Source organism: Lampetra planeri, chromosome 8 (assembly GCF_965212315.1).
Source record: "Lampetra planeri chromosome 8, kcLamPlan1.2.h2, whole genome shotgun sequence".
NCBI lineage: Eukaryota > Metazoa > Chordata > Hyperoartia > Petromyzontiformes > Petromyzontidae > Lampetra > Lampetra planeri.
Window position 1 is genome coordinate 13,883,428 of NC_136114.1, and position 27,771 is coordinate 13,911,198.

At 49.8% G+C, this 27,771-nt stretch overlaps 1 protein-coding gene across 3 annotated transcripts; it reads left to right on the top strand.

Annotated features, from left to right (window-relative positions):
• LOC144720380 (solute carrier family 13 member 4-like) lies at positions 1-27,743 on the top strand. Of its 3 annotated transcripts, XM_078597121.1 has the most exons (17): positions 1-228; positions 1,816-1,926; positions 4,613-4,743; positions 9,635-9,763; positions 11,104-11,240; positions 11,814-12,067; positions 12,593-12,680; positions 12,799-12,835; positions 13,965-14,341; positions 14,846-14,965; positions 16,474-16,575; positions 17,557-17,655; positions 18,713-18,816; positions 19,398-19,537; positions 20,944-21,105; positions 22,421-22,558; positions 23,946-27,743. In XM_078597121.1, exons 3-17 carry the CDS (start codon positions 4,651-4,653, stop codon positions 24,078-24,080), a joined length of 2,115 nt encoding a protein of 704 aa, XP_078453247.1. In that variant the 5' UTR covers positions 1-228; positions 1,816-1,926; positions 4,613-4,650; the 3' UTR covers positions 24,081-27,743. The 3 variants fall into 3 exon arrangements, with proteins under 3 accessions (XP_078453247.1, XP_078453248.1, XP_078453249.1); XM_078597122.1 differs by lacking the exon at positions 1-228 and having other exon boundaries at positions 1,549-1,926; XM_078597123.1 differs by lacking the exons at positions 1-228; positions 1,816-1,926 and having other exon boundaries at positions 3,334-4,743.
• Positions 27,744-27,771: the final 28 nt, after the last annotated feature.

Consider the following 27,771-nt stretch of genomic DNA (forward strand, 5'->3'; position numbering starts at 1 on the left):
TTGTGTGTCTCTTCATCCACCAGTCACTTTGTGTGTCTCTTCATCCACCAGTCACTCTGCGCGTCTCTTCATCCACCAGTCACTCTGCGCGTCTCTTCATCCACCAGTCACTCTGCGCGTCTCTTCATCCACAAGGCACTCCGTGTGCCCGCGGGCCTCTTCATCGGCGGAGCAACATCGGAGGGAGAGAAGGGGGCGCGTAGCTCGCACTGGGCCGGTTTGGTATCGGTGAGTGGAGAGTGCCTTGGATGATGATGATGCGAGAGATGGCTCTGCTGTGCGTGTGGGAGCGAGACGTTCAACGTGTGGCAGACGTGTGCGTGTGTGTGTCGACTCGGTCTCAAATGAGCACATGGTGCGGTGTGTAAACATCGCCACCGGGGAGACAAAGGCGGCCAGGCCTGGTTGCTGTCCACCCACCATCCCTCGTGTGCCGTACTGGCCTTCATAGGTGCTCGCTAACAGCACTTGCCACGACAGTCTGTGTGTGTGTGGAAAGGGGAGCGGTTTTCTCACCGCTACCCGGCGACACCGGTGATGATCATCTGAACCGGTCTCCGGGACACCCTCCTAGGTCGACTCGGCCTCAAATGAGTACCTGGTGTGATGTGTAAATATTGCCACCGAGGAGATAAAGGCGGCCGGGCGTGGTGCTGGTCACCCAGCCCCTCGTGTGCCGTGCCGGCCTTCATAGGCGCTACTTGGCTAACAGCACTAGCTCAGGCTATACGGGGGATCTTTGTCTTTATGTGTGAGAGAGAGAGAGCGAGAGAAGTCGTCTGTGTGTGGTAGTAGGTCAGACAGAGACCGCTTGTGTGTGTCTGTGTTTGATGTGTCTGTGTGTGTGTGTCTGGATGTGTGTTTGATGTGTCTGTGTGTGTATGAGGCTGTGTGTGTGTGGTAGATACCGCTGTGTGTGTGATGGTTTGTGTGATGGTTGTTTGTGTGATGGTTGTGTGTGTGATGGTTGTGTGTGTGATTGTTGTGTGATGGTTTGTGTGTGTGATGGTTTGTGTGAGTGTTTGTGTATGTGTGAGGGTTTGTGTGTGATTGTTGTGTGTGTGAGGGTTTGTGTGTGTGAGGGTTGTGTGTGTGTGATGGTTGTGTGTGTGATGGTTGTGTGTGTGAGGGTTTGTGTGTGTGCGATGGTTTGTGTGTGTGTTATGGTTTGTGTGTGTGAGGGTTTGTGTGTGTGTGAGGGTTTGTGTGTGTGTGTGATGGTTGTGTGTGTGAGGGTTTGTGTGTGTGTGATGGTTTGTGTGATGGAGTGTGTGATGGTGTGTGTGTGAGGGTTTGTGATGGTTTGTGTGATGGTGTGTGTGATGGTTTGTGTGATGGTGTGTGTGTGATAGTTTGTGTGATGGTGTGTGTGTGTGATGGTTTGTGTGATGGTGTGTGTGTGTGATGGTGTGTGTGATGGTGTGTGTGATGGTTTGTGTGATGGTTTGTGTGTGTGATGGTGTGTGTGTGATGGTTTGTGTGATGGTGTGTGTGTGTGATGGTTTGTGTGATGGTGTGTGTGTGATGGTTGTTTGTGTGATGGTTTGTGTGTGATGGTTGTGTGTGTGATGGTTTGTGTGTGTGATGGTTTGTGTGATGGTTTGTGTGATGGTGTGTGTGTGATGGTGTGTGTGATGGTGTGTGTGTGATGGTGTATGTGATGGTTTGTGTGTGTGTGTGATGGTGTGTGTGATGGTGTATGTGATGGTTTGTGTGATGGTTTGTGTGTGAAGGTTTGTGTGTGTGTGTGATGGTGTGTGTGATGGTGTATGTGATGGTTTGTGTGATGGTTTGTTTGATGGTCTGCGTGTGAAGGTTTGTTAGCTACGAAACCGGCCACCCGAGTTCGATTCCCGCCCGAGGCCAACACAAGGTGACAGTCATCTGAACCGTTCCTGGGCCTCCCTAAGGTCGACTCGGCCTCAAGTGAGTAGCCCGGTGCGGTGTGCAAATACTAGGGAGACAAAGGCGGTCGGGCCACCCATCGTGTACCGGGTTTCATAGGTGCTCGCTAACAGTCTGTGTTAAAGGCTGTAATGTGGGGGGGCATCTTTGTCTTTGGGGTTGTGTTTTATAAAGACCCCGCTATGCGTGTGAGGGTTTGTGTGAGAGTTTGTGTGTGTGATGGTTTGTGTGTGTGATGGTCTGTGTGTGTGAGAGGGTTTGTGTGTCTGTAATGGTGTGTGAGTGTGTGTGATGGTTTGTGTGTGTGTGTGAGGGTGTGTGTGTGAGGGTTTGTGTGTAATGGTTTGTTTGTGTGTGATGGTTTGTGTGTGTGAGAGGGTTTGTGTGTGTGTGAGTGTTTGTGTGTGTGTGATGGTGTGTGAGTGTGTGTGATGGTTTGTGTGTGTGTGATGGTGTGTGTGTGTGATGGTCTGTGTGTGTGAGAGGGTTTGTGTGTGTGTGATGGTGTGTGAGTGTGTGTGGTGGTCTGTGTGTGTGTGATGGTGTGTGTGTGTGTGTGTGAGGGTGTGTGTGTGAGGTTTGTGTGTGCGTGAGTGTGTGTGAGTGTGTGTGATGGTGTGTGCGTGAGTGTGTGTGAGTGTGTGTGATGGTCTGTGTGTGTGTGTGGTGGTTTGTGTGTGTGTGTGATGGTGTGTGTGTGAGGGTGTGTGTGTGAGGTTTGTGTGTGCGTGAGTGTGTGTGTGTGATGGTCTGTGTGTGTGTGTGTGATGGTTTGTGTGTGTGAGGGTTTGTGTGTGATGGTGTGTGAGTGTGCGCGCGCGCATATCGAGTCCTGTGTGTGTGCGCGTGTCTTTGTGCGCGTGAACGCGTGTGCGTACAACATCACATTTAGACCGGTGTTCATCTCCGACGGGGTCGACCGAACCTCAAATCGGTCGCCCCGGACCGGTGCGTTCGTGTGGTTATAAGACAGCCGGACGGCCTGCCGGCCTTAGCCCGCACATCCGATGCGGGTGGACAGAAGACAAATGCCGTCGAATCATCTACACTGCACTACTTCCCGGGGCTCTGCGCTCTTATTTGTGTCGAGATATAGATATAGCCGTAGCAGTTCCGAATTACGACTTTGTGCACGCTATGACACGTGGGGACCGTGTTTGCATGACCATACTTCACCACGCTGGTCAGTGCGGGTTGGTTGGTGGTGGTGGTGGGGAGAAATGCAGAACTGGGGTAAGCTGCACTGCCCTCTGCTGCCCGCAACGCAATCAGCTCTTGCACATATATTCTTGGTTATTTCGGTAAAGTCACAGAGATAGATAATAAAAATGAGATAAAATTTAAAATAAATAAAAAAGCAAAAAACCCACAACGTTTCGATCGCAACACAAACGATCGAAACACCGTGGGGTTTTTTGCTTAAATGTTTCTTATTTTATATTTTATTTTATTTTCTGTCTCCGTGACTTTACCGAAAGAACCAAGAATATGAATTCCTGCAGTCACGAAAGTTGTAAGTCCAACTTTAACTCTTCCACCTCTCTGTTGCACAATGGGTGGGTCACCAACTCTCAGGATGTGTTGCCCGTCCAGGATCGGCCACTGCATTCGCTTTCGGGATTAATTTGGGGCCGATGTTGTCATTAGGCTTCGCATTCAAGCATGCAATGTGTATTGCAATACATCATTTCACGATGTGAAGCCGGTGGCACAGCGGTGAGCGTACTGCACAACAGACATGGCATCCGCAACCGGCCGAGTTTTCATTCCCCAACCACTTTAAATCGAACTGAGGTCGTCGGGTTTATAACCCAGTGTCATAACCACCGCACCAAGGATACGCATTGCACCGATAAGATGCATATACTGATAAGTGATTCTTTCTCCAGGTAAACAAGGCTTATCTTCATCGCTGGAGGACGAATAGGCCGCTAGAGTAACAATGGAATCGGCCAAATATCCCCAATGTCGCAGGACCCTCCTGAAAAAAGTGCCGAGACTCATCAAGCGCCTCACAGTTACGGACGCACGTCTTCACCGGGTTCCTTGGTTTCCTCCCAGACAAAGCCACACACTCATCCATGCAATCGGCCAAAATCCCCTTGCGGTAGGGCCCTCCTGACAAAAAAAAGCAAGAGAACTTTCAGACTCACGGAGACTCTCCGGGGTAAACAGAGAGTGTGGCTTGTTGTGGCTGTTTGTGTGCGCTCGTGTGAGCAGATCAACAGCGGTAGCACAACGGCGATAGTGTTGGGGAGCGGTAGTGTAACGGTTAAGTGCGCTGCTCTTACGAACCCGGCGACCCAAGCTCAAGTTTCAAGTTAATTTATTTGGTATAGCCTTGTGAGCCATTCGGCTCTTGAATCGGGTGCAACCGCAACAAAGAAAAAACTAAAACATGAACAAGAAAACATCTTAAAGTGACTATGTGACTATGTGCAAGCTGAAAATCCAGGAAAAAAAGAGCAAAAATTCCAGAAAAAAGCACCGTACACCAACGCTCAATTACTGCTCACGACCAATAACAGTGGCGAATATTTGAACCGGTCCTGGGCCTCTCCAAGGTTGACCGAGCCTCAAATGAGTACCTGGTGCATGGTGCTGGCCACCCCACTCCCTTGCGTTCCCTGCCGGCCTTCATAGGTGCTCGCTGAACAGCACTTGTCCCAGAGGTCGAAGGCAATACGGGGGATCTTTGTCTTTGCAGGTCAACAGGGCATGGTCACGTGTTGGGCGGCGTGAATCATGTGGCGACAGCTCTGGTCCGGGCGGCGGCTGCTGATCGCCACGCTCGCCCCGCTCTTGTTGCTGCCTCTGCCGCTGTTGTGGAGAAGCAAGGTAAAGTGGAGAACTCGCCGGCTGATGGACGCGTATTCCTCCACTGCACTCCAGCCACAGCGAGCGCGGGAGCGTAGGCCGGGAAGGATTCATTTCGGCTAGGTCTGTGCAGGTCGGTGACCCAGAAAACATTTCTGCTCCTAGCCCCCTTGCATCCAGTATCAGCCATGATACCTCTCACTATGGCCGTGGCTACGAGTAATCATGTGACACATTCTCCAGCCTACCAGCTGCATGGCACAGCCACGGAAACCGACGCGGTGGTTTGACACGCACACGAAACTGAATGCGCCACCACCATCCCAGCACCACAGCCAACGCAACCTCACCTACCTATCGAAGAATCTCACTGATAGGACAACACACGAGCGCACAGGCGCACAAACAAACCATTCACCGCCATTGAGTATATTTAATAGTTGTCGAACACTGCTCTTTATAGTGGCGACGGTGTGGGGAGGCCATCGCCCAGCAGTGGATAGATCATGGCCGATTATCTCTTACACGACGCGTCTAATTATATCTCCTACATCGCTCATCTCCCTCTCTTCTTGTAAATGTCAGCTGTGAATAAGTATTTCTGATATCGTCTGAATATCTGCCTCGTAGACAATGGCTGCTACTGCTGCTGATGCTCCTATTGATTGATGGCGATAACATCACTGTCTGGGCACTTGGTGGCTAAGTCATGAATGTCCTGTGGCCATCTCATGCAAGTCGCACACTCTCACTCGCTCGCGAGTTATTAATGAGCTCTTTACACATATCTGTGAGCGGCTGGCACTGGCTCTTTAAAAGCGATGTTGTTGGGAAGACTGATGCAGCAGGTTATTGCTTCTGAGTGAAGTGAGTGGCGAGCATCCTTCAATCGCCCTGGGCCAAGACGTGGAATAAAATATTGCACCACCAAATTGGATGGAGAAATGTACTCGTGAGCACCGTGTCTCATGCAAGTGTATTTAGGGAGGTTCTGAAAGCTCCAGGTAGTGTTTGCTATTGAATTGTTATTGTTTTTTTTTAAGTAATCAACCAGAACGACTCCTAGGAACCCAAATTGAAAGTGTCTGAGATCTTAATCTCCTAGGGCTGTCTCCATCATCATCATCATCAATCATTGCCATCAGCCATGATATATCCTCTGCTGGATTAATGCCTCCCCAAGCCGTCGCCTGATGCGACAATCCATCTAGCTCCTGCACACGAGCAGATTTCATCACTCCATCTTCTCCGTGGTGGGCATTCTCCCTCCGTTGGTTGCCAATCTCCGCACCTGCGATTAGCACGGTTTGCTACGTAGTTCAACATACACACGTACAATATGATGTCTGTCTTGACCATTGGCCATCAACCCTTTTAGCCAGGCATCCTGCTCGAACTCACTTTTATTTACAGCCAATCCGATATCTCCAAAGTTGTGCTCTCTGCTTCAAGTAAAATATCCCAGCATATGCACCTCTATTTCTCCACGCATATTTGCCTACTTTTCAGCTTTTGTTGTTTTTCTTCTTCTTGCTGTTATCAGCAGTTTGAGTTTGGAGTCAATACAAACAGGGTATAGGGTAAATGTCACAGATAAGTGGAGCCCATAAAAGGGCCGATGGCCTTATGCCGAGCAATCTTTACAATGCAACACAACACGATGAGAATCTACAGAGTCAAAAACACTTTAGGATTTTTTGTTTTTACAACTTTGCATCGTAAAAATGAGTTAATCAGAAATGTTATGAATGTAGGAGCTCAGTGTTGTATTTGTTTTTTAAGCAAATTGCTCTGAGCGCGGTGGCTGGGTGACACAGAGGTCAGGTCGCTGACATGCCACCGCTGAGGATCCAGGTTCAGCGACCTGCAATTAAAGCAGGTTCTCAAATGTGGAGAGTTCTTAACCTCATATCGGTCATCGCTGATTCACACAGAGACACACAGACTCGCGTAGAGCACGGTTGGCCACGTACGGTACAAAATAATTTCAACTTACATACATATTCACATAGACTGAGCTGTGATGAGACTAGGTTTTCTTGGGTATCGAATTGATGGTTTGAGCCTGGTCACCAACGACTGCATAAAAAAAAAACATCACATTACATTTAGTTCTGAACTTAATTCGCCTAAAATTCCAGCTCTGAAAATCTAAATGGGTACTCCATCTCATGGCATGATGTAAATTGCACAATCTGTATGAAATTGTGGAAGTCGACAGAAAAAAAGCAATTGGACCTCTGAACAGCGGGGAGAATATGAACTGACCTGTTTAAAATAATATATTTTTTAAGAAATGTATTACGTATCCGTGCACGAATCCTTATTCCTCAACGGTTTGGCGGCAGGAACTGTTACGGCGATTTGGTTGCAACTGCGATACATTGCGGAGGCGATGCATGCACGTGGTTTGCTGCTCGGATTACAGAAGCGAATGTTAGCCCTGGGTCTCAGCCAACCTGCTGTTTAGCCTTGCTCAAACTTTTACTATAGTTTTAACTCTGTACATGAACAATAAGTCCAACTCAAGATAAATGTGCCCTGTCTGTGCCTGGAAACTAAAATTGCACAAACACAATGCTGTTTACGTAAGAGATTAAAGGCACGGGGTTTAAGTAACCCATTTTTTTTTTACCAAAACGTACAAAACAAGCTACCTCCTTGACATTAATTGTAATTCATAACATTTTGAGAAAACAAATTGTATAGCCTGGTATAGATGACGGTCCAGCAATGGATTGAATCTCACTGCAGAACTTGGTTAATATCTGGTTGGCAGACTGCCTGGGATTGAACGCCAGGTGTTGTAGACTTGGGTTGCAAATGTGACCAGGAGATGGTAGAAAAGCAATAATTTCTTTGAACGAAGCAAAACTTAAAATAGTAATGAAATAAACTAAGTACATTTGCTATTCGCACAGTTCTTGCAGTGCACAGGCTATGACGAAGGCGCCATGGTTATGTTTCGTAAGCTTAATTGAACAGTCGACCGCTGCACAACGACTTGAGAGTATGGGACGGATCACAAATAGCGATCGTGAAAACAGTGACAGAACGGTGAGGGTCACCTCCCCCCTGAATGCGTGGCAGGGTCTGCTATGGGTACTCAACTTCACTCCCACGTGAAGCGAAAACGATCGTTAATAAAGTTGGCCAAACATCCCAACGCAGGACCTTCCTGAACAAGAGATTCATGGGCCTCCGTAAGGCTTTTCTGGATAACTAATGGCATAATAAGTATTATTAATATTACAAGTCGGTTGCAGTAAACATGTTTATTTTGCGTTCGTGCCGAAAGGATTTAATTATATATATATTAAAAAATGTGGCAAACCAGTGTCCCTCGTCGTCAGCTTAATCTGGCTTGCGCAGTTACTCAGTCTGGGTCTCTTGACGTGTTTATGAGCCAGAGTCCCCTTGTTTCTCTCAACCCCCACCGTCCCCCCTCACTGCCCCCCCCCTCGACGTATCGACCCTTTTTCGCCTCTCCTGACCTCCGCCCGATCAAGACACGCATTCGAGAAAGTGGTGCAGGGGTGCGAGAATTCCATATAAGCTTGAGCGGGCACAGGCCGGGACGGGTTCCACTCGCACACCGACACGCAGGGCTCCATGAGACTCTCTCTCCGTCTTTCTCTCCGTCTCGTTGCTCGGCCTTTTATGCAGGTGGGGCGTGATAGCTCCTTTGCGGAGTGGTCCGTCTGTCCATCTCTCTCCGTCCGTCGCTGCGTTTTTCACCTGATATGGCTTCCATGCAGCCCGAATTTCTCGCAAGATCATTTTGCGTCTCGCCTCTGCTCGCAAACTTTGGTGATGGCGGTTGTGTGAATAATCGCAACTTCGCTGATTGATGTCCGCTAGCCTTGAGATGTTTTTATTTTTTCTCCCACGAGAGTCCCCTTGCTATGGGGATGTTTGGTGAGTTTTTTTAAAGAAGTTTCTCGTGTAAGCTAAAGATGCCACGAGTTGTTTTTAATGCAGAGTTATCTTGCCCCAGTGTATGTAGGTGGGGTCTTGTGTCATGAGTCCAGCAACGCTTTGTATCTATGTATGTTGAACTTCTTTCACATAACACCGTTTGTAGCTAACTGTGCTTATTGGAGGTGCCTTCACCCACCCCTGCCCCCCCCACCCCCACAAGTCTCAATGTGGGGTCGGGAGGGGGTAATAAAGGTCGACACGAGTGGGTTCACAGAGCCATTTCCTGCTTTGGCGTCTGCTGGTCACCTCGCAGTCTCATAAATTTCACCACGATCCACCCACTCTCGCCTCCAGAGCGCAAACTTACTGGCGTGCACCAAAGACAAAGATCACCCACATAGCCTTAACAGACTGTAGGGGCAAGTGCTGTTAGCGAGCACCTATAAAGGCCAGCACGGCACACGAGGGGGTGGGTGGCCAACACCACGCCCGGCCGCCTCCACCATCACGCCCGATTCAAATCTACACCACGCTCCATCCACTCCATCAACGTGACCCCTACTCTCTCCGCATCAGTAGAGGTCAGGAGGCATATTGTTATTTGCTGCTCTCAGGGTCTTAAACGCACTATACTGACCAACATTAATCCCTCCAAGTCATTGCGAACACTACATATAATTCAGAATCAGATTCCTGCTTGCAGTCAACATTGGTAACGAACATCTAAACCCGTCCAGGGCCTCCCCCGAGGTCGTCTCAGCCTTAAACGAGTACCTCGTGGTGTGTGTAAACATAAAAATATCAGCACTGGGGAGACAAAGGTGGTCGGGCGTGATGCTGGCCGCTCACCCCCAGGTGTGCCGTGCCAGCCTTACTGGGTATTCCCCAACAGTCTGTTATAAGCTCTATTGGGGGATCTGTATCTGTGTTCATGCGGACGTGCGCGTGTGTGTGTGTGTGTGTGCGTGCGTGAATCTACGTGCATACGCAGGAGGCGGCATGCGCGTACACGGTGCTGCTCACAGCCACGCTGTGGGTGTCCGAGGCAGTGCCGCTCGGAGCCGCCGCACTGCTCCCAGCCATGCTCTATCCGCTGCTGGGTATCATGCGCTCCAGCCAGGTGATCTGCAGCAGCGCCCTGTGCGAGGGACGCCAGTTAACCCGTCTCGTCACTGCTCAGATCGTCGTTTTCAGCTGTTTTTTTACACGCTTTTAGTTAACTCACTCTGTCTGTTGTATCCACAACTCTGTCTGTTGTCATATCCTCAAATCTTGTAACTCAATTTTAACCCACTTCCCAATGTCGTATCGACTGCAAACTTGGTATACGTATGTCATACCGGTGACAATACTATATTCTATCATTTAAAATATATATATTTTTAAACATTCTTTTTTATATCTTATGTTTCGGCTTGGGTCTAATTGTCAACGCTCAACTCACGTTGGCTGTAATTGGCCACGGTCCCTTACGTTATGGCAAGCTTCGGGGCCACTTCCTGGAGTCGTCGAGTTCTGCTATTACTCGTACGGTACATTTCATTAAAACGTGTTTATTTTTATTTTTTATGTATATTTTATCATTGGCAATTATCATTGCGATAGTCTTGAGATTCATAACAACTCATCATCGTTATCAACATCGATTCTTATCTAAAATCAAACGCGGTTTCCCACTCGAACCAGCACGTGGTGCTTGTAAGCTCCTGTTCACAGCCCGGAACCAATGGTAGGAATTCTACATTCCAATGGCAGAGTGAGTCGCACCACATAGCAACGACAGGTGACCACTCACCGCAACGCGGCACTCCTCTTATCGATGCCAGAAGGGTGAGCCGCTCACTCTGAATACTGTGCCGTTGATTAGAGGATACGTTTTTTTCACAATAACGCTGATGCGGTGAATCATGGTGATGCGACTTTCATTACGGTGCTGGTAATTCGATGGTGATGTAGCAGCCGAAATATCACCCGATGTGGTAGCGATGTGAGAGTGACGGTGATGTCTGGTGAGGTGACAGTCACGGTGATGGGACACCGCTGTGACATTGGCGAGCTCACGCCGGCGTTATCGTTGATGTAGCTAAGTTTCACGCAAGGCACAACAATGCATAAAAAGTATAGTCATGCGTGCGCATGCAAAAAAAACCATCAGCATTTCCTGAGGAAATGCATTGTGGTCCCCTCATCTGAGGTCACCGGAATACATTTGAGAAAATGTGACTGCTATCGGGCCGCAGTGAAGCGGTGATAGACAAATGTTGACTGTTTTTGTGCTCATTAGGACTCGTCAGCAAAGTGTAGTCACCAATTATCACCGTTGCAATGCGGTGTATTGGAGACGGTTACAGCAACAGAACGCTGATACTCCGCCGATGTCAAGGGCGTCAATGTTGCGGCGATTTTTTTGGACTTGACAATGTCGTGACGTTACCGCAACTCTTGCGGCGTCGTGCGCAGGTGGCGGCCGAGTACTTCAAGGACACCACCCTCCTGCTGCTCGGCGTCATCTGCCTCACGGCCGCCATCGAGAAGTGGTGCCTGCACCGCCGCATCGCGCTGCGCATGGTGACGGCTGCTGGCGCCCGGCCCAGCCTGTACGTTCCTGTCCCTCCTGCTCCGCGGACAGCACGCCGGTGCACTGGCACGATAGCACATCCAGTTGCAGATCTGTCAACTTCTCAATGGGGGTGGGGGAGGGGGCGGTGGCACTTTGGTACAACTATTGATAAAATTACAGAGACCTGTGAACTTACATATAGACAAATTGACTTACATAGAAACCCGCAGAAATACACAGAGGCCCGTAGACTTACACAGAGGCCCGTAGGCTTACACAGAGGCCCGTAGGCTTACACAGAGGCCCGTAGGATTACACAGAGGCCCGTAGGCTTACACAGAGGCCCGTAGGCTTACACAGAGGCCCGTAGGCTTACACAGAGGCCCGTAGGCTTACACAGAGGCCCGTAGGCTTACACAGAGGCCCGTAGGCTTACACAGAGGCCCGTAGGCTTACACAGAGGCCCGTAGACTTACACAGAGGCCCGTAGGCTTACACAGAGGCCCGTAGGCTTACACAGAGGTCTGTAGGCTTGCACAGAGGCCTGTAGGCTTACACAGCAATGAGTGACGTGCGTGCCCCATCCCCGTCTTGCGCCCGCTGTCCCCAGGCTGGTGCTGGGCTTCATGGTGTGCACCGCCTTCCTCTCAATGTGGCTCAGCAACACGTCCACTTCGGCGCTAGTCATGCCGATTGCCGAGGCCGTGCTGACGCAGCTCGCCGAGGACGGGGCAACCTGCGGGGGTGGCGGCAAAACCGCGTCCGCCGTCGCTAGCGAGGGCGCCGCCATGAGAGGCAATGACTCGACGGCCGCCCTGCTGCCGAAGGGCGTGCGGCAAACGTCCGACCCGCAACTGAGTTTTGGTGAGGTGTGGGGGAACCGGGGGAAGTGTGGGGGGGTGCCGCGATGATGTCCACATTGCTTCTCACAAAGAGGGCGACCGGGGGCGCAGATTGATTTGGAGTTGTTTGTCCTGTCGAAAATGTGACTGCATCCGTGGATGCCGTACGAAAAGCGGAACGTGCGCGTCGGGGGAATTTTGCTCGCGTGCCGAAAGTGAGGTGCGATTGAAATCCCTTCAGAGATGAGAGATGTCACGGGCAGAGGGGGAGAGGCAGGTCTTGAGCCCGACAAGTTCCGTTTTAACTTTTATCGATGGTTTCCTGTCGTCTGTCTTTAATCACGAATATGAATTTCGAAAGCTGCCTCCCGGAAGCAAACAAGTCCCGTTTAGTTTGGATGCGAAACATTTTAACTCGTAACAATGAAGCTGCGTTGCTCATGGACTTTTACGTTGAGGCATCACGGTGGAATCCCGTTATTTACAATTACTTCTGCTTGATAACCAAAAAAAACTAACATCAATTTGCCCGTCTTGCATGCGCCAGGCGTCGCCAGCTTTGATGTGGACAATTCTGACGACGAGATGACCGTGGACTTCAAGGAGGAGCCCACGGTGGTGACCGTTAGCCAGAGGTACAGAGGCCAACGCCGGAATTCCATTTGGCACTTAATTTGACGCACGGAAGTTTCGTCTGCTGGTGTCGGTATTACAAAGCACCTCTTGAGTTGATGACGTGTCACCTGTGTGCAGTATTCAGGATGGTGACAAGATCAGTGCCTTTCATCAGGTAAGTCGACGCACTTTCACAAAACCCATTTATCCTTTTTTTACTTCACAACATTGTGTTAATTGATTTCTCGCATTTGTGATGTTATGAAATATTCTATGCACCTGCTGAAGTACACGAACACAGCTGTCTCCAAGGTTGTTGGTCTTGATGATGACAACCGCCGTCACGTACAGCCCTATGTACTGTTGGATGAGGGCTTTCCCATGCCATACGGGAGTCATGGGTGGTTGTTTGACCATCCTTCACCACGCTGGTCAGTGTGGGTTGGTAGAGGCGGGGCGCATATACATGGGAGAATAGTACAGTATAAGGATAGATTTTTTTCTCTGCTGCCCTCTGCTGCCCACGCAGCAGCCTCTAACACTGTTTGCGTGCGGTGGTCGGGCATCCAAGCACGGTCCGGTCTCAGCGCTGCTTATTGTCTGTGATCTGACGAGATTGTGAGCGTTGAGAATGATATGGTCATAAGTCAAAGTTCCAAGCATGGTCCTGCTTGCTGATCGGATAAAAGAGTTTAATTTTACTTGTGGATATTTAGTAAAATGATTTGTTTACCTTTCACATACTTTGCACTCCTATCGTGTTTTTGTTATGTTTGTTGTTGTAAGGTTCTGACCCGCCCCAACTTGGCATCTGTGAAAATTTGATTTCCTTTTAACAAAGTGCACGTTTTAAAGTGAATTAATTAGTACATTCAATTAGGCTAAGATGTGGCAAATACTGCATCGCTGTGCATTCAAGCTATTGATCCGACAAATGATTAATTACAATTGTGGTTGCGTCATTTGTAATGAATTGCAATGAAATGTAATTTTGGTCATTTGCGTTTTTTGTAAAACAAAATTTCTAATTTCAACTAAGACGGCTGCTGTAATTGCAATTTTAATAAACTCCAGGTCTGCTCTCGATTATAAACAACAACACCTCGGTTTGGTCTAATGCATTAAATTGGCATTCGCGCGCTCAGATGGCCGACTCTCTCGGCATGTCCTGGACAACGTCTTTGCAAACCTCCCCTGGCCCAGCGGTGACCCATGGGTGACCTTTGAACTGCGACCCCGTGGTGTGAGTAATGTCCCCGGCCTTCCGCCTGCCCCCCACCCACCCACCCCCCTCGCCTTCGCAGCAAGAGGTCATCGCGGCGTCGGCAACGGAGGTCATCACGGCGCTGGACGGGCCGTGCCGAGATGTCGCGACCTTCGGCCTTTCCGCCACGCCACAGGATCGCGTCGCGTGCCGCGGCGTCCCCAACGGCTGCGCCGCCGCTTCGGCCAACGATGCCGCGAGCGACGGGGAGGCGGAGGGGCGGCGCGGCGGTCTCGACAGCCCGGCCAGCGAGAGGACGGTGCTCGCGGGGAAGCGAGGGTCGGCGGGCAAGGGCGAGACGAACAGGACGCTGGGCAAATGCCTGACCCTGGCCGTCGCCTACGCCTCCACCATCGGGGGACTCTGCACCATCCCGGGCACCTCCACCAATCTCATCTTCGCCGAGCAGTTCAGCAAGTGAGTTCGGCGCTGGCGTCTTGTGTGGCGGCCGGGTAGCTGGAGAAGAGTTAATTTGGAAAAGACCACGTGAAGTTTAAACGTATGGCATGCTGCCGTGGTGCAACGGTTAGCGCGGCGGATTTGCAATCTGATCTCCCCCATCCCTGCCCACCCGGCAAAACAAGCGGGTACGCCACGGTTAATGGATGGGCAGATCGCGTGTGGCGTGGTGAAGTGTGCGTACTTCCACCCCTTCTAAGACGCCGGCTGGCCAGCCTGATACCCTCTGTGTGGCCTCTCTAGAGCTACCTCAAGTGGAGGCCCTCCCGCCAGCAATGGCACGAGCGAGCAATTGCAGGGCTGAGCTTTTTGCTTCCTCTGTTTATACAACTTTAAAAGGGAGGCTGAGCCTTCAGCAGGGCGCAGAGGGGAAGCTTAGCCACCTCCAGCCACCCCCCCCCCCCCCCTGTTGCGATGACGCTGAGCGACGTGCGGTGCGTCCCGCTGCCCCGGCGCGTGCAGCCGCTACCCGGCGTGCGAGTGCATCCACTTCGGCTCGTGGCTCCTCTTCAGCTTCCCCGTGGCTCTGCTGCTGCTCATCTTCACCTGGCTGTGGCTCACCTGGCTCTTCCTGGGCTTCCGGTGAGGAGGCGGAGGATGGATGGAGGAGGAAGGCGGAGGGAGGAGGGAGAAAAGGACCTGTGTATATAACTTGGGCCAAATGTACCAATGCAGGGTTTTCCCAAAAAAAAACATGCTCCTAATCCTGATACCCAATGAGGCTTTCTTGAATGGAGCAGTAGAATTCAAAGTGTCCTCCCACCCACTCGAACAAGGGTGGAACATTGCCTACCTCTTGACAAGAATGTCGGGGGGAAATTCCACACTGACAAGTGGATAGCACTCATTCAATTAGAATGTGTTTACCCTCAGCCAAGCATGGGCTATTTTCACCATCATCCCTATCATCATCGGCCATGATTATTCCACTGCTGGATGAGGGTCTTCCCAAGCTGTCGCAGTCTCTCAAGGTCCTGCGATGCATCAATCTGCATGAGCTAATTTCATCGCTCCATCTTCACAGCAGACGTCATCTTAGACACCTAAGAGGTTTTTTGGTTAGATCGCGTAAATATGTGTCGTTAAACCCGCCACCATCCGACACAGCCAATTAGTAAGGTTTCTCATGTAAACAACACATGCCAATGTGTTACTCGTATAGCACACCGGTGTGTTGGAGAGTAAACCCACAATATTTACAATTCGAGTACGACGTTTCACCAGTAATTACAACTAGCATAATATTGGTCGTGAAAGCCTACTACGTTTTAAACTCATCTTAGACACGTCCCCCTCTTCGGCTGCCCCTCTGACATTATTTCTCGACCACCGGTGATATTTTCAGAGCCTGATGTTAGCTAATTATCCGTTCCACAGTGCTCGACATCCCACCGACACAAGGGGTGTGGGGGGGGGACAAAGGGCTCCGTCTGGGGCACGGGGTCACTTTCAGAATAGCTCCAACAAAGTAGCTGCTGCGGTCACAGCGCTAAGTTTGGCGAGTGGTCTCAGGATGGAATTCACTTCTCTCCTCCTTCACGGGGGGACGGGGGGACGAGGCTTAGCATTGGAGTTGGACTTGAGCCGTGGCAGGGGCGAGTTCCTCCAAAAAACAATCCCAGTTTTTCTTTTCTTTAGAACTGCTTTTTGGTGTTTAATTTGTTGTCTTTCCCCCACACGTCTGAAAAGCAAGGTTGGCTACGTAAGGTGCGAAAGAAATTCATCATCATTCACACATACACCGTGTATGTGTCCCGACGTACGTGTGTGTGTGGGAGGGGTAGTGTAGCGGTTAGCGCGCCACACTAAGGAACCCGGCAACACCAGTTTGATTCCCGCTCACGTCCAACATCAGTGACGATTATCTGAACCGGTCCTGGGCCTGCCCTTAGATCGACTCAGCCACAAATGAGGACCTGGTGCGGTGTGTAAACATCACCACTGGGGAGACAAAGGCGGTCGGGCGTGGTGCTGGCCACCCACTGTCATGTCCCGTGCCGGCCTTCATAGGTGCTCGCTAACAGCACTTGCCCCAACAGTCTGTGAAGGCTATATGGGGGTATCTTTGTCTTTGTCTCTGTGTGTGCCAGCATTTGGGACCTGCGTCGCCTGTGCTCGGGCACGCTGAGCACCCAAGAGCGCATGTCGGAGCGGCGCATGCGGCAGGAGTACGAGAAGCTGGGCCCCATCAGGTGCGTGAGGTCACATGACCTACAGGTGCCGCCCCCTGGACTCACTCATAGTCCACAAGCCCATGACACACGCTTCACTCGTCCGTACCATCCGCGGTGGTATAATTTCAGTGGTTCATATTCCGTGCTGTAGCCGCTAACAGTGAATGATGTGATACCCACTTGAAATGAGTGAGTTATCACGACAGTTTTGCTACCTTAGGTGGTACAAATTGCTGCCGTGGTTCAGGGACCACGGTTTAATTCCTCCCTCTCTCCTCCAGATTTTCACTCGCGTTTAGCCAAACTCCAGGCCAATGCGGCGTGGCACGATTTTTTGCCGGATCGTAATTGCAACGGACTTTGCGGTCTCCCACACATCTCCTTTGTAGCCTTCGCGCCAATAGCTAGCGTCGTGTACTTCCATCTGGACGTGTAATTCAAACAGACTTTAGTTTTTTCCGGCCATCCTTAGCAATAAAAACAAAAATCCTTTATCTCATTGTGGTGTTGCGAACTCTTAAAGTTCATGGGATGTTAATGTGAAAACACCCATTGCATGGCATACGAAGGAGGAGCACACGTGGACCAATCGCGCTGCAAATTCTATTTGAGACGGATTCAGTGGCCCTTCCTCCCACTGGTACACTGGCCAATCCGATGATAGCCCTCGCACCACCCCTAATCCTAACCCCACGCCTTGGCTACTTCGTTTACAAATTGGATGGCGCCGTTCACTTCCGTGGTCAAAATTTGCATCGAGACGGGGAAAAAACAGCTTCCTGAAGAAAAAAAACAAAGCGGCCGATTTGCTACGGGTTTCTGCCAACTCCCCCCCACCCGCCCCGCCCCGCCACTGGATGCTCGGTGGGGAGAACGTGGGTTTGAATGAATGAGGCCCTTGGACATTCCAGCGCTGCGTGTTCCCTACGCGTGGAGGTGCGGGGGATGGGGAGACCATCCGTTAACCGGCGCGGCCCCCTTGCCTGTGTGGGGTTGCAGCTACCAAGAAGTGGTGACGGCCAGCGTCTTCCTGCTCATGGTGCTGCTGTGGTTCCTGCGCGACCCTGGATTCGTCCCGGGATGGGCGTCCTTCTTCCTGTACGTCCGCTCGCGCCGACCGTCAGAGAATTGCGCAATCATTTCATGGCCTCGTTGTCAGTCCACTGCCGGATGAAGGCCCTCTTTCCGCCCCCCCACCACGCACGCCATGTCGGTCATCATGGGGGGTTGTTTGACCGTGCTTCAACGACGCCGTGTCGGTACGGGTTGAAGGTGGTGGCGTGAGAGGCCTGCGACCGGTTCGGATGTCACTCGACCATCTATGCGAGCCGTGGCTGGGAACTGAACTCGGATGGCCAGGGTTCGGAGCACAGTGTGTTTTCTAACCACGCCGCTGCCGTTATACCCCAGAGAATTATTCAACTAGAACTTGGATTTTAAGAGCACTGTCCAAATGTATTTGTGAAAGTTGCTCATCTTTACAATGGACTTAAAGTAACATGCCACTCTCACCCCAACCTAACTTCTAACGTCAACATTGCCAAGCCCAATCCATAAAATAACCTCTCCTAACCCTAACCGTAAACTAACCCAAAGAAATATTTTGCTGCCGAGAACACCTCATTCTTTCTTACTCCTGGGCGTTTATATATATACAGAATATTTATTTTACGGCCGGCAGGTCAAAATATTTGAAAAATCTAACATTCGCTTATACAGGGACGGGCATCACTGACGTGCCATGCTTACAGCTCGGCATGCATGGCCCAGAGAATTCATTTTAAAATAAACATTATTTTAAACAAAATATTAACATTTTGTTCATGAATTGTTAAATCATTATCTACCGACTCAAAGGTAAATGTGCATATCGTTTGCATGAAAACAATGGAAATTCGCGCGCACGAACCGATCCATTATCACCGTTACCCATGATCAATCCACTGCTGGATGAGGACCTCCCCAAGCCGTCGCCGCCGCCACCTGTCACGTTCCCTGCGATGTATTGATCCGCCAAGTAACCTGCAACACGCGAGCTGATTGCGTTCACAAGCAGCGATGTGAATCGACGCGTCGTTACGCCCCGGGTGGTAAAGGCGTCTTCTTCTTCTCGTCGTTGCTGCTGGCACGCGCTCCCCATGGTGCATGCGCGCAGGAAGGGCTACCAGACGGACGCCACGGTGTCCCTGCTGCTGGGCTTCCTGCTCTTCGTGGTTCCGTCGGAGAGGCCACCACTGCCTTGGCTCTCCAAGACCCAGAGTAGGGGTGCCCACACGGCCGAACACCATCATCACTCTCGTTATCATTGCCATCATCGTCACCGTCTTGGTCGTTGTTGTCATGATCGCCGTTGTCATCATCAAAGTTGACATCATCAACAACATTGTTGTCATCGTCATAATCAACATAATTGTTATCAACACCATTGTGTGTCAATGTAATTATCAATATCGTACTCTTTGGTTCTTTCGGTAAAGAACCAAAGAGTAATTCCTGCAGTCACGAAAGCTTCAAATCAATATCGTCATCAACATCACCATCGTTTACATTATCGTCAATGACATTATCGCGATTGTCACGATCAACAGAAGCAATGTAAAAAACAAACATCAGCGACAGTATCATTAGCAGTAGCATCATGGTCCGCCATCATCATCAAAGACATCAATGTTATCATCAGCAGCATAACCTGCTCGTTAGTATCACCGGCAGCAACAGCCTGTTTAGTCATTCCATCTCACCAGACGTTCCCAACCATCGATGCAACGCATCTCTCCCTCTGATGCCGCCGTTTGTTGTTGGTACGCTTATTCAATCCCTAACTTTCGTGCGGCGCCTAGGGGTAAAACGCGCGGAGGAGTCCAGCGACAGCTGGGGCAGCTCCCCGGCGCTCATTAACTGGAAGGACTTCCAGGGCTGCATGCCGTGGGAGATCGTCATCCTCGTGGGCGGGGGCTTTGCCCTCGCCGCAGGCTGCCAGGTACGAGCCTCACCTGCCCCGCAATCGCACTCCGCTAGCTTGATAGAAGGCAGGCTGCGGGCTGCCAGGTAGGAATTTCACCTGCCCCGCAAATCGCACTCCGCTAGCCCGAGTGCTGAGCATGGCGTAGTGCCCACCGCTGCCCGGCGGGCACTTTGTAAGGCACACAGGGTGCATACAACTCGACCGAGAGGAATTTTAAGGCGGGCTGCCGAGCGCTACTGGCAGCTGCTGCTCCCCGGTCACAACCGACGAGCCGGAGTGCCGAGCGCTTTGAAGAGAAGGCGGTAGAACGCTCACCACGTGTATTGCGCAACCAGAAACTAGCCTGTGGAGTTTCTTGAATCTCCACCTCTTGACAAAATAGACGGATTGGACAGCCAGTGATGCAGTTCGCCGACCTTCTGTGTTCAGGTTGGGGAAACCTCGGCCCCGGGACTCGGTTCCATACGAGGCGCGTAAAATGTAACGGTGTCGTACACCGTCCACACGACACAGCCAAGTCGCGATGGTCGTCACGTGGAACAGAACGTGCCAATGTGTGACTACTTCAGCTCCACCGGTGTGTTTGCTGGAGAGCAAAGCCACAACACGTTTACAATTGAGTACGACGTTTCTAATGCACCGGTGTGCTGAAGTAGTTTTAACATCGCCACGTTTTGGTTACTTGGCGAACCTTACGAACTGGCTGTCAGGTGGAGGTGGGTGTATGACACATTTACATTCACGCGAGCTAAAAAAAAAACTTTGTCATGGATATCTATCCACTGCCCTCATCGAGTACCAGATGGGGATATCTTCAATCTTGCAACGCTGCGTTTCTAACTTTGGCGCGTTCAGTCACTTCTGACACTGAGGGGGCCTCTTCATACTCAGTTGACACACGCGTGTCGTTGTGTTCTATTGGATAATGGAATGTGTTGATGCGTGGTTGTCCACTCATGGCATCTGAAAGTCCCATTCGGCCCTCGGTGAGCAAAAGCTGGTCTTCAGATTCAGAATCTTCAGAATGTCCAGTATGGGCAGGTCAGCAAATTCGCGTTGTTGCATCATCCTCCGGAGATGGCAGATGATGCGGATACCTGATGCAAAAATGTAAACTTAACAACTCTCCAGTAGTAGTGTTCCAGAACAGACCGCAGTACAACGAATAACGACTCAACGCCCAAATCCACAAATACGAAGGAGACATCACATCGACGACACACCACTTCGCTACTCGTGACGATGCTGTCCGCGCTTGATCAACTGAACGTGAAATCGTAGTTGCTGCTCATCAGCCGTACAACAAGAAGCGAACTCGTCTTGGTTGTGGTGGGTGGCGGAGGGGGGGGTGCGAGAACGAGGTGGAAACAAGCGAGAGCCAACCTCACTCTCCCTCCTGTCCCTGCCACCACCACCACCAGGTGTCGGGGCTGTCCCTCTGGGTGGGCTCTCAGCTGCAGCCCCTGGGCTTGCTGCCGCCGTGGCTCGTGGTGCTGCTCTCCTCCCTGCTGGTGACCTCCGTGACGGAGGTGGCCAGCAACCCCGCCACCATCACGCTCTTCCTGCCCATCCTGTGCACGCTGGTAAGCGACCGGTGCCACGCAACAATGATGCTGTGCATAGTGCAGGGTTTTTTGGGGGGGTTGGATCGCGCAGATATAAATGCGTCGCTAAACACGCCACCACCGACACAGCCAATTAGTAAGGTTTGTCACGTAAACAGAACATGCCGATCCATTACTAGTATAGCGCACCGGTGTGTTGGAGAGCAAAGCCACAACATTTACAATCTGAGTACGACGTTTCGCCACTAATTACAACCGGCATCAGCAGGCGACTGCCAGATTTGTAATTGCTGGCAAAACGTCGTACTCAGATTGTAAATGTTGTGGGTTTACTCTCCAACACACCGGTGTTGGATGAAGGGCCTTGGGCTTGAGAATGGCTGGACAGTTCCATTCGTGTCGTGCGTGGGAGTAAGCAACATTTCAAGATCTGCACAGATGAGTCAGGGAACCCACTTGCTGTACTGCCGTCTCCTTGGTCACCTCACAGCCGAGCGTGCTTCACAAATCTCTACGCGATCCACCAACCCTTGCCTCAAAAACACAGGTTCACGGACGTTCACCACGCTGATCAGTGCAGGTTGGTGAAGGGGTGGGGGGCGGGGGGGGGCCTAAGACCGATTCAGATTGCACCGAGCACTGGTGCTAGCCGTGTCCAGGACTCGAACTCGGGCACCCGGGGTTCAGAGCCACCGCTGGATTTATCAACCACACCAAATGTGTGGCGAGTTGTAAAAGGCAGTACACAAAGCGGATGAGAAAAAAAGCCCACTTGGATTGTTACTCTAAGCATGAATCACTGCAGGATATTGTATTCCTCCATATGGCCGCTAAGAATGGAAGCACTTAGGTCAGTCGAACTTGCCACGCAAACAGCCCGAGTTTAGGGATTCTTAGAATTAAGTGGAAGCGCTCTTAATGGAGCACATCCTGGCCAGAAGCTATCTGCTTTTGAACAAGATAAATGTGTATAGTATCAAAAGGGTATTCGTATGAAAATGTCACAATGTATCGACATGTTCAGGCAGAGAGCAGGTTAGTGCATTGCACTACGAACCCGACGACCCGAGTTCGACTCCCGACCGTGGCCACCATCAAGTGGCGAGCGACAATTTGAACCAGTCCCGAGTTCCTCCTCGTCCAACTCGATCTCAAAAGGCGCGGCGCGTAAAAGTCACCACTGGGGAGACAAAGGCGGCCAGGCGTGGTACGCTTACTGTCGCTCTTCACAAGCGTAGGTGCTCGCCAACGGCACTCCCCACACCCCCCCCCCCCCACTGAACAGTCTGTTAAAGACTTGGCGGGGGTGACATTTTATGTTTGTCCATGCCAGTCGGAGAATATGCACGTGAACCCGCTGTACGTGGCCGTCCCCGCCACGCTGAGCACCTCCCTGGCGATGATGCTGCCCGTCGCCAACCCCCCCAACGCCATCGCCTTCAGCTACGGGTACCTGCGCGTGCGCGACATGGTACGTCAGCGCTTTGCGCACGAACGCGCACGCACACAGCCGCAGGGGGGCTTCGTATCGGCGGGGTCTGACCAGGTCATGGGGGCCAGAGGTGGTGCCCTAACCCAGGGCTATACTTCCTCTTGCTTTGGCTGCGGGGTGATCCGTATTTTATTTTGGGTTAGATTGTCGTGTAGGTATAGTGTCAATTGTTTTTACTGTATAACCCGTCCACCACGCAGCGACAGAGCCAATCGAGTTGTCACGTCACGGGCGAAATGTCCCATTTGATTTGGCTTTTTGGCAAAACTGGAGGCATGTTGGAAAAAGAAGCAGGAGTTTGACAATTTTGTCCGACGTTTCACATCCAGCGTCATTAGCTGTTTGCAAAACTGACATGACGTAGCTACATTATAGATGTAAAGGTTCATCGATTAAAATTAATTCCTATGCCCATGAATCATAAACTACATGTAATAATCAATACTTTTTTTTATAACATATATTGTATCTCATACCACTCAGGAACCTGCAGATTCATACTGCAGCATAAATTTTACGTGCATCATCCCACAAAAATAACGACGTGAAATTGAATTGGCTTCGGCACGAATACAGTGGCTTGTACAGGAAGCATAAATCAGATAAACAATCGTAAATTTCTATCCAGTGACAGATGACTCAACACTTTGCCATTAAACCACTGGTCAGTTCACTTTTGTAGACAAAAGGAGTGAAAAATGAATGTGTTTGCTGTGGCTGGATATAATTATAAAGTTTTGCATTATAAAGTGTACATGCAGTGAGCCGGTGTTAAAATTTGCCCAAGTTCTGCGTTCCTCTTTATATTAAGATGTTTTCAACCAATGAATGTTTATACATGTGGGAGGAAACCGGATCACCCAGAGAAAACCTACATGTGCAAGGAAGCAACACTCTATCCCATACAGTAGCGATAGATATTATTCATAGGATAATAATAGGCACGTGTTTGGCTGCATCTGTGCACACGACCCACAGTTCAGTGTCCCATTAAGTGGGACTTGGGTTCCATCGACGTACGGTAGTCGTAGTAGTAGGTGACGTCAAAATACGTCTCGAGGAGGCCCGGATCTCTGTGAAACCTGCTGCCATGGGCCATTCTCCAACACGAGGCGGTGAACCGCCGTGCCAGAGATTCCAACGGATACTTGCGCGTCATGAACTTTAGTATCGTGGCATGTCGCATGTCACAGGTTGTGTTATCATTGTCATGCGATGGTACTTTGCCTCATGACACAGTATGGTGACATGACACCAGTAGCACAATCGGGATAACATTGAGGGGAAAATGAATAAGGCAACTAAATTAAGAGTTCCTGTCGGACGAGGCTCGGTGTGCGTGACTTTTTTTATTTTATGCCGACAGGTCAAAGCCGGGCTGGGCGTGAACATCATCGGCATGGCCGTGGTGATGCTGGCCATCCACACGTGGGGATTCTCCATGTTCGGCCTGGACAAGTACCCCGAGTGGGCCGCCACCAATGCCACGGCGGGGCTGTGAGGCCCCCAGGGCGCCACGCTCCCAGGTGGAGCCGCCCAACGCGTCATCGTCGCCACCCCCCCCACCCCCCCACGGTGCTGCTTTACGGGATTGCGACGTTTGGGTCGTTCTTGAACACTGAAGGTTCATCGCAAACTCCCCAGCGTTCAACAAAGGCTGCACACGAAGTGAAGCCATTTCCTGGCTAGCTAATCTGGACACAGACTTATGAGTTGCTCTCCATCTAGGCATGCGCAAGAGGGTGAAGACCCAGACGTTTTAAATTCGTCTACGGGTCTGCACAACGACAAGGCTCTATGTCGCGATGTGTACGCATGGATAGATGGATAGCAAAACAAATCTTCAGTAACTATACAAAATAAAATCAATATTTGCATTACTTTTCAGAAATGGGATTGCATTATATATTGTGCAGAGCCAAATTTCGGTGGTGGGAATTGATTAAACCTGGTCTGAAAAGTATAAATCTCTGAAATCTAAATAGACCTGCCACTGTTCTCGTCAGATTGCCAAAATATAATGTAGGTGCCAGTCCCTCAGTTCAAGAGCTACATTCTCGACACGCCCCGTACAGATACACCAGGGGACCAGATTTGAGCCGTGTTTTCATCGTCAAATTACCCTTTAGCAAACCTCAAATCTGATGTGTACTATCAAATCTGAGATTAGTGACGGCTTACATTTCATAGACCGCATAAGCAGCACACTGAGGAAAAAAAGTGGTGGTGGTGGGGGGCCTCGCTTTAAAAGTGCCTTTTGAAAAGTCCTACCTCGCTCCTTACTCAAGTGCAATATCACGTGACGTTTGGTGAAACCCCAACGCGTTGTAATGTCGCGTCCGCGGTTCGTTTTTCGTCTTCTCGTTATGCGCAGGTCAGTGTTTGTAGAAAACCCTTAAATGATATTTCACGAGCAGCAAATATTGTCGGTGAATGTTTTTTTTTTCTTTCTGTGCATCTCGCTTAAAAGTTATTTAAGTGCAAAACGATTTCAAATTGACCAGGTGCGTCTAAAAGATTGTACGTAGTATAGTAGTACTAATACGCCGAGTTATTTTGTTTTGTCGGAATTTGCGTCGTGTCATCTTGTTTATGTTTCATGTAGGCTCAAGGCAAGTAAAGGCGGTACGTGTAGTTAGGATTAGAACATTGTACAATAACCCTTCCTCTACAATGCAAGAGACTAGGGCGCATTCCATCACGCGGCACGCACACGACAGAACTTTCAACAGCGTCCACACTTTGAGATGTTCACAATGTAAAAATAATATCAGATTATTTAAAAATAATCTCAATGACAATTATGTAACTGAATACACCGGTAGCATTCATAACTGATATTTAGTCATTCACCCATGCGGTTTAATAATAGAAATAGTATGTTTACACAAACCTGTACACTATAAGGATGTGGTGCAGTGGTTCACACGTATGTACGTTGAACTTCTTTCGCACCGGACGTAGCTAACCATGTTAATCGGAGCTGCGCTATGAACCCTGTGAGCCGAGTTTGATTCCTGGCCGCAGCTTAACGTCTGTGACACATGATATCTAAACTGGTCCTGGGCCTTCTGTTGACCAACTCCCACTGTCCAGCTTAATAAGTATGGTCAACGCTGCAAGACTGACACGATGTGTGGGGAGGACTTCATCCAGCAGTGAACTGAGAAAGGTCTTTAAATTATTATTTTATTCCATTAAACACTAGATATAAAATCGACTGCTGCATGTCGTTACCAGTGGAGTTCCACGCGTCACATGACGGGTGTGCAAATGTGAAATGTAATTCAATGGCATTCGCTCATGGGTAAAATTACTTACTTTTTACGATTAGCCGTTATTGTTTTCTTTGACAGAAGCATGACACTCATGAACAAGAAGCTGCTGTCTTATAACATATCTAAAGTCAAAAATAAAACAAACTGAATGGGTTTTTGATAAGTATTACATCTTATCATGACTGTACTCAAAACATTCATACGATGCAAGTTGTTTCAGCTTGCAAAATCAACCTTCTTGTGTAACATTCCATTACACACTGCTGTATTAATGTATCGGTGATAACTGCCATCAAATTGACGTGTTTAAATCATGCTGTGCCAATTAATCAACTGGCAAAAAAAATATATAATTTGCTAGGATTTAGTATTTTAGAAAATTGTCTTTCGCAGGTAAACAGTATTCATAGGTAGGTTTCTGGGACAAACGCGTGGCGTGGTAGATGCTGAGAAAAAGGGCGAGGCCGAGACCGTGTCCCAGCTATGCATGGAATACGTGTTAAAATACTTGAATGCGTTTTCGTGAATGATGCTGTAATGGCCCCTTTCGGTACGGTCGTCCTGACGCCTTACCCATATAACGTTGCTGAGTTAGCCGTACAATGTCAAATCAAGATTTGTGTGCAGTGCATTTTCCAAGCCTAGCCCTGCCAAAGAGAAGCAATCCCGTGAGTGTTTTGCCAATCTTGGGAGATGAATGACTTGGTACCCATCGATTCATATTTCCCTACGTCCAAATCATCTGTAATGTGCCCGGTCTCGGAAGCTACGCGGGGTTATGCCTGGATAGTGTTTTTGACGGGTATAACCAAAACGCACGGAAATTTGCTAGAGACATGTTGGGCAGCAGAGGGCGATGCAGAACGAGCTATTAATGTACTGTACTCTGCCCCCTATTCTCCCCCAAGCAGCACTAGCAAGCGTCGCGGAGTATGGTCAAGATGTGGAAGGGTCCTAGTCCAGTGGATCGTGAGCCTTCCCGCAACGAGTGGGTCATCCAGTGGACTGACAAAAGGCTGTACATATACCCATTCATTGGTTGGGTAGAAAATAAAATAAAAGCGAGTTCATCCATAGCGGAGCCGGCGCGTTAATACGAGTACCCATTAAGCAAAAAAATTCATGCAGGATTTTGCACAGCGCTGGCAATGCTTTTGGTACTCATGTTAAAAACATGTATGCTCATCACCAGAGGCGCATAATCACTTCCTAGCAAACGGCACACACACACACGTTCTCCACCTCGGAGTACAGGGCGTTCTGGTTTGTGGTTGGGATTATTTAAATTCCCAAGTAACGCCTAAGGCACATCGAGTAAGAGGCAGCTTTTCCTTTAGAAAACGAAATATTGTTGGTACGAAGGCTGGGGGAAAACGCAAGTGTCGAGTTTCACATCTGTCACACCAATTTGTTTAGAAACGTTTTGCCCCCAACCTGCAAGTCGTCCCAATTTGTGCCGGTTCATTCCGTACAGTCACAACATCTAAAACTCATTGGCCACTTGGGTCCACTGTTATGTCCTCAGCCAAATTCCGATTACTGTACCGAGGTTCCACCAACACGAAAAAACCTGACCGGTGTTGGCACCGCCGATGTTTGCCAGCGTTGCATTTCTGACGCGAATAGCCCGAGTGGTCCCAACCCTACGGGGGTTATAAAGGACACGGTGAACTCTGGTGCGAGAGCTGTGTGCAGCTGCCGACGTGACTTCCACCAAAGCACCCACTGCCTCTGGTGATAGGCTCACAACAATGCGTCGGGGGAGACGCTAAGAGAGATGTTATTTGTGCCACACTTTTTATTTCATGGCTTTAATTTTGTAAATCGATTTTGTATTGCATGTACACACTGGAAGCATTTTTTTAAAAATACAGCTTGCGTATGAATTTTGGTGCCTTTTTTTATTGAACTGGT

Coding starts and splice junctions, on each gene's coding strand:
- LOC144720380 (XM_078597121.1), top strand. CDS start 4,651: ATGTGGCGACAGCTCTGGTCCGGGCGGCGGCTGCTGATCGCCACGCTC. Junction 21,106..22,420: donor TGCCCATCCTGTGCACGCTG/GTAAGCGACCGG, acceptor TGTCCATGCCAG/TCGGAGAATATGCACGTGAA. Junction 22,559..23,945: donor ACCTGCGCGTGCGCGACATG/GTACGTCAGCGC, acceptor TTATGCCGACAG/GTCAAAGCCGGGCTGGGCGT.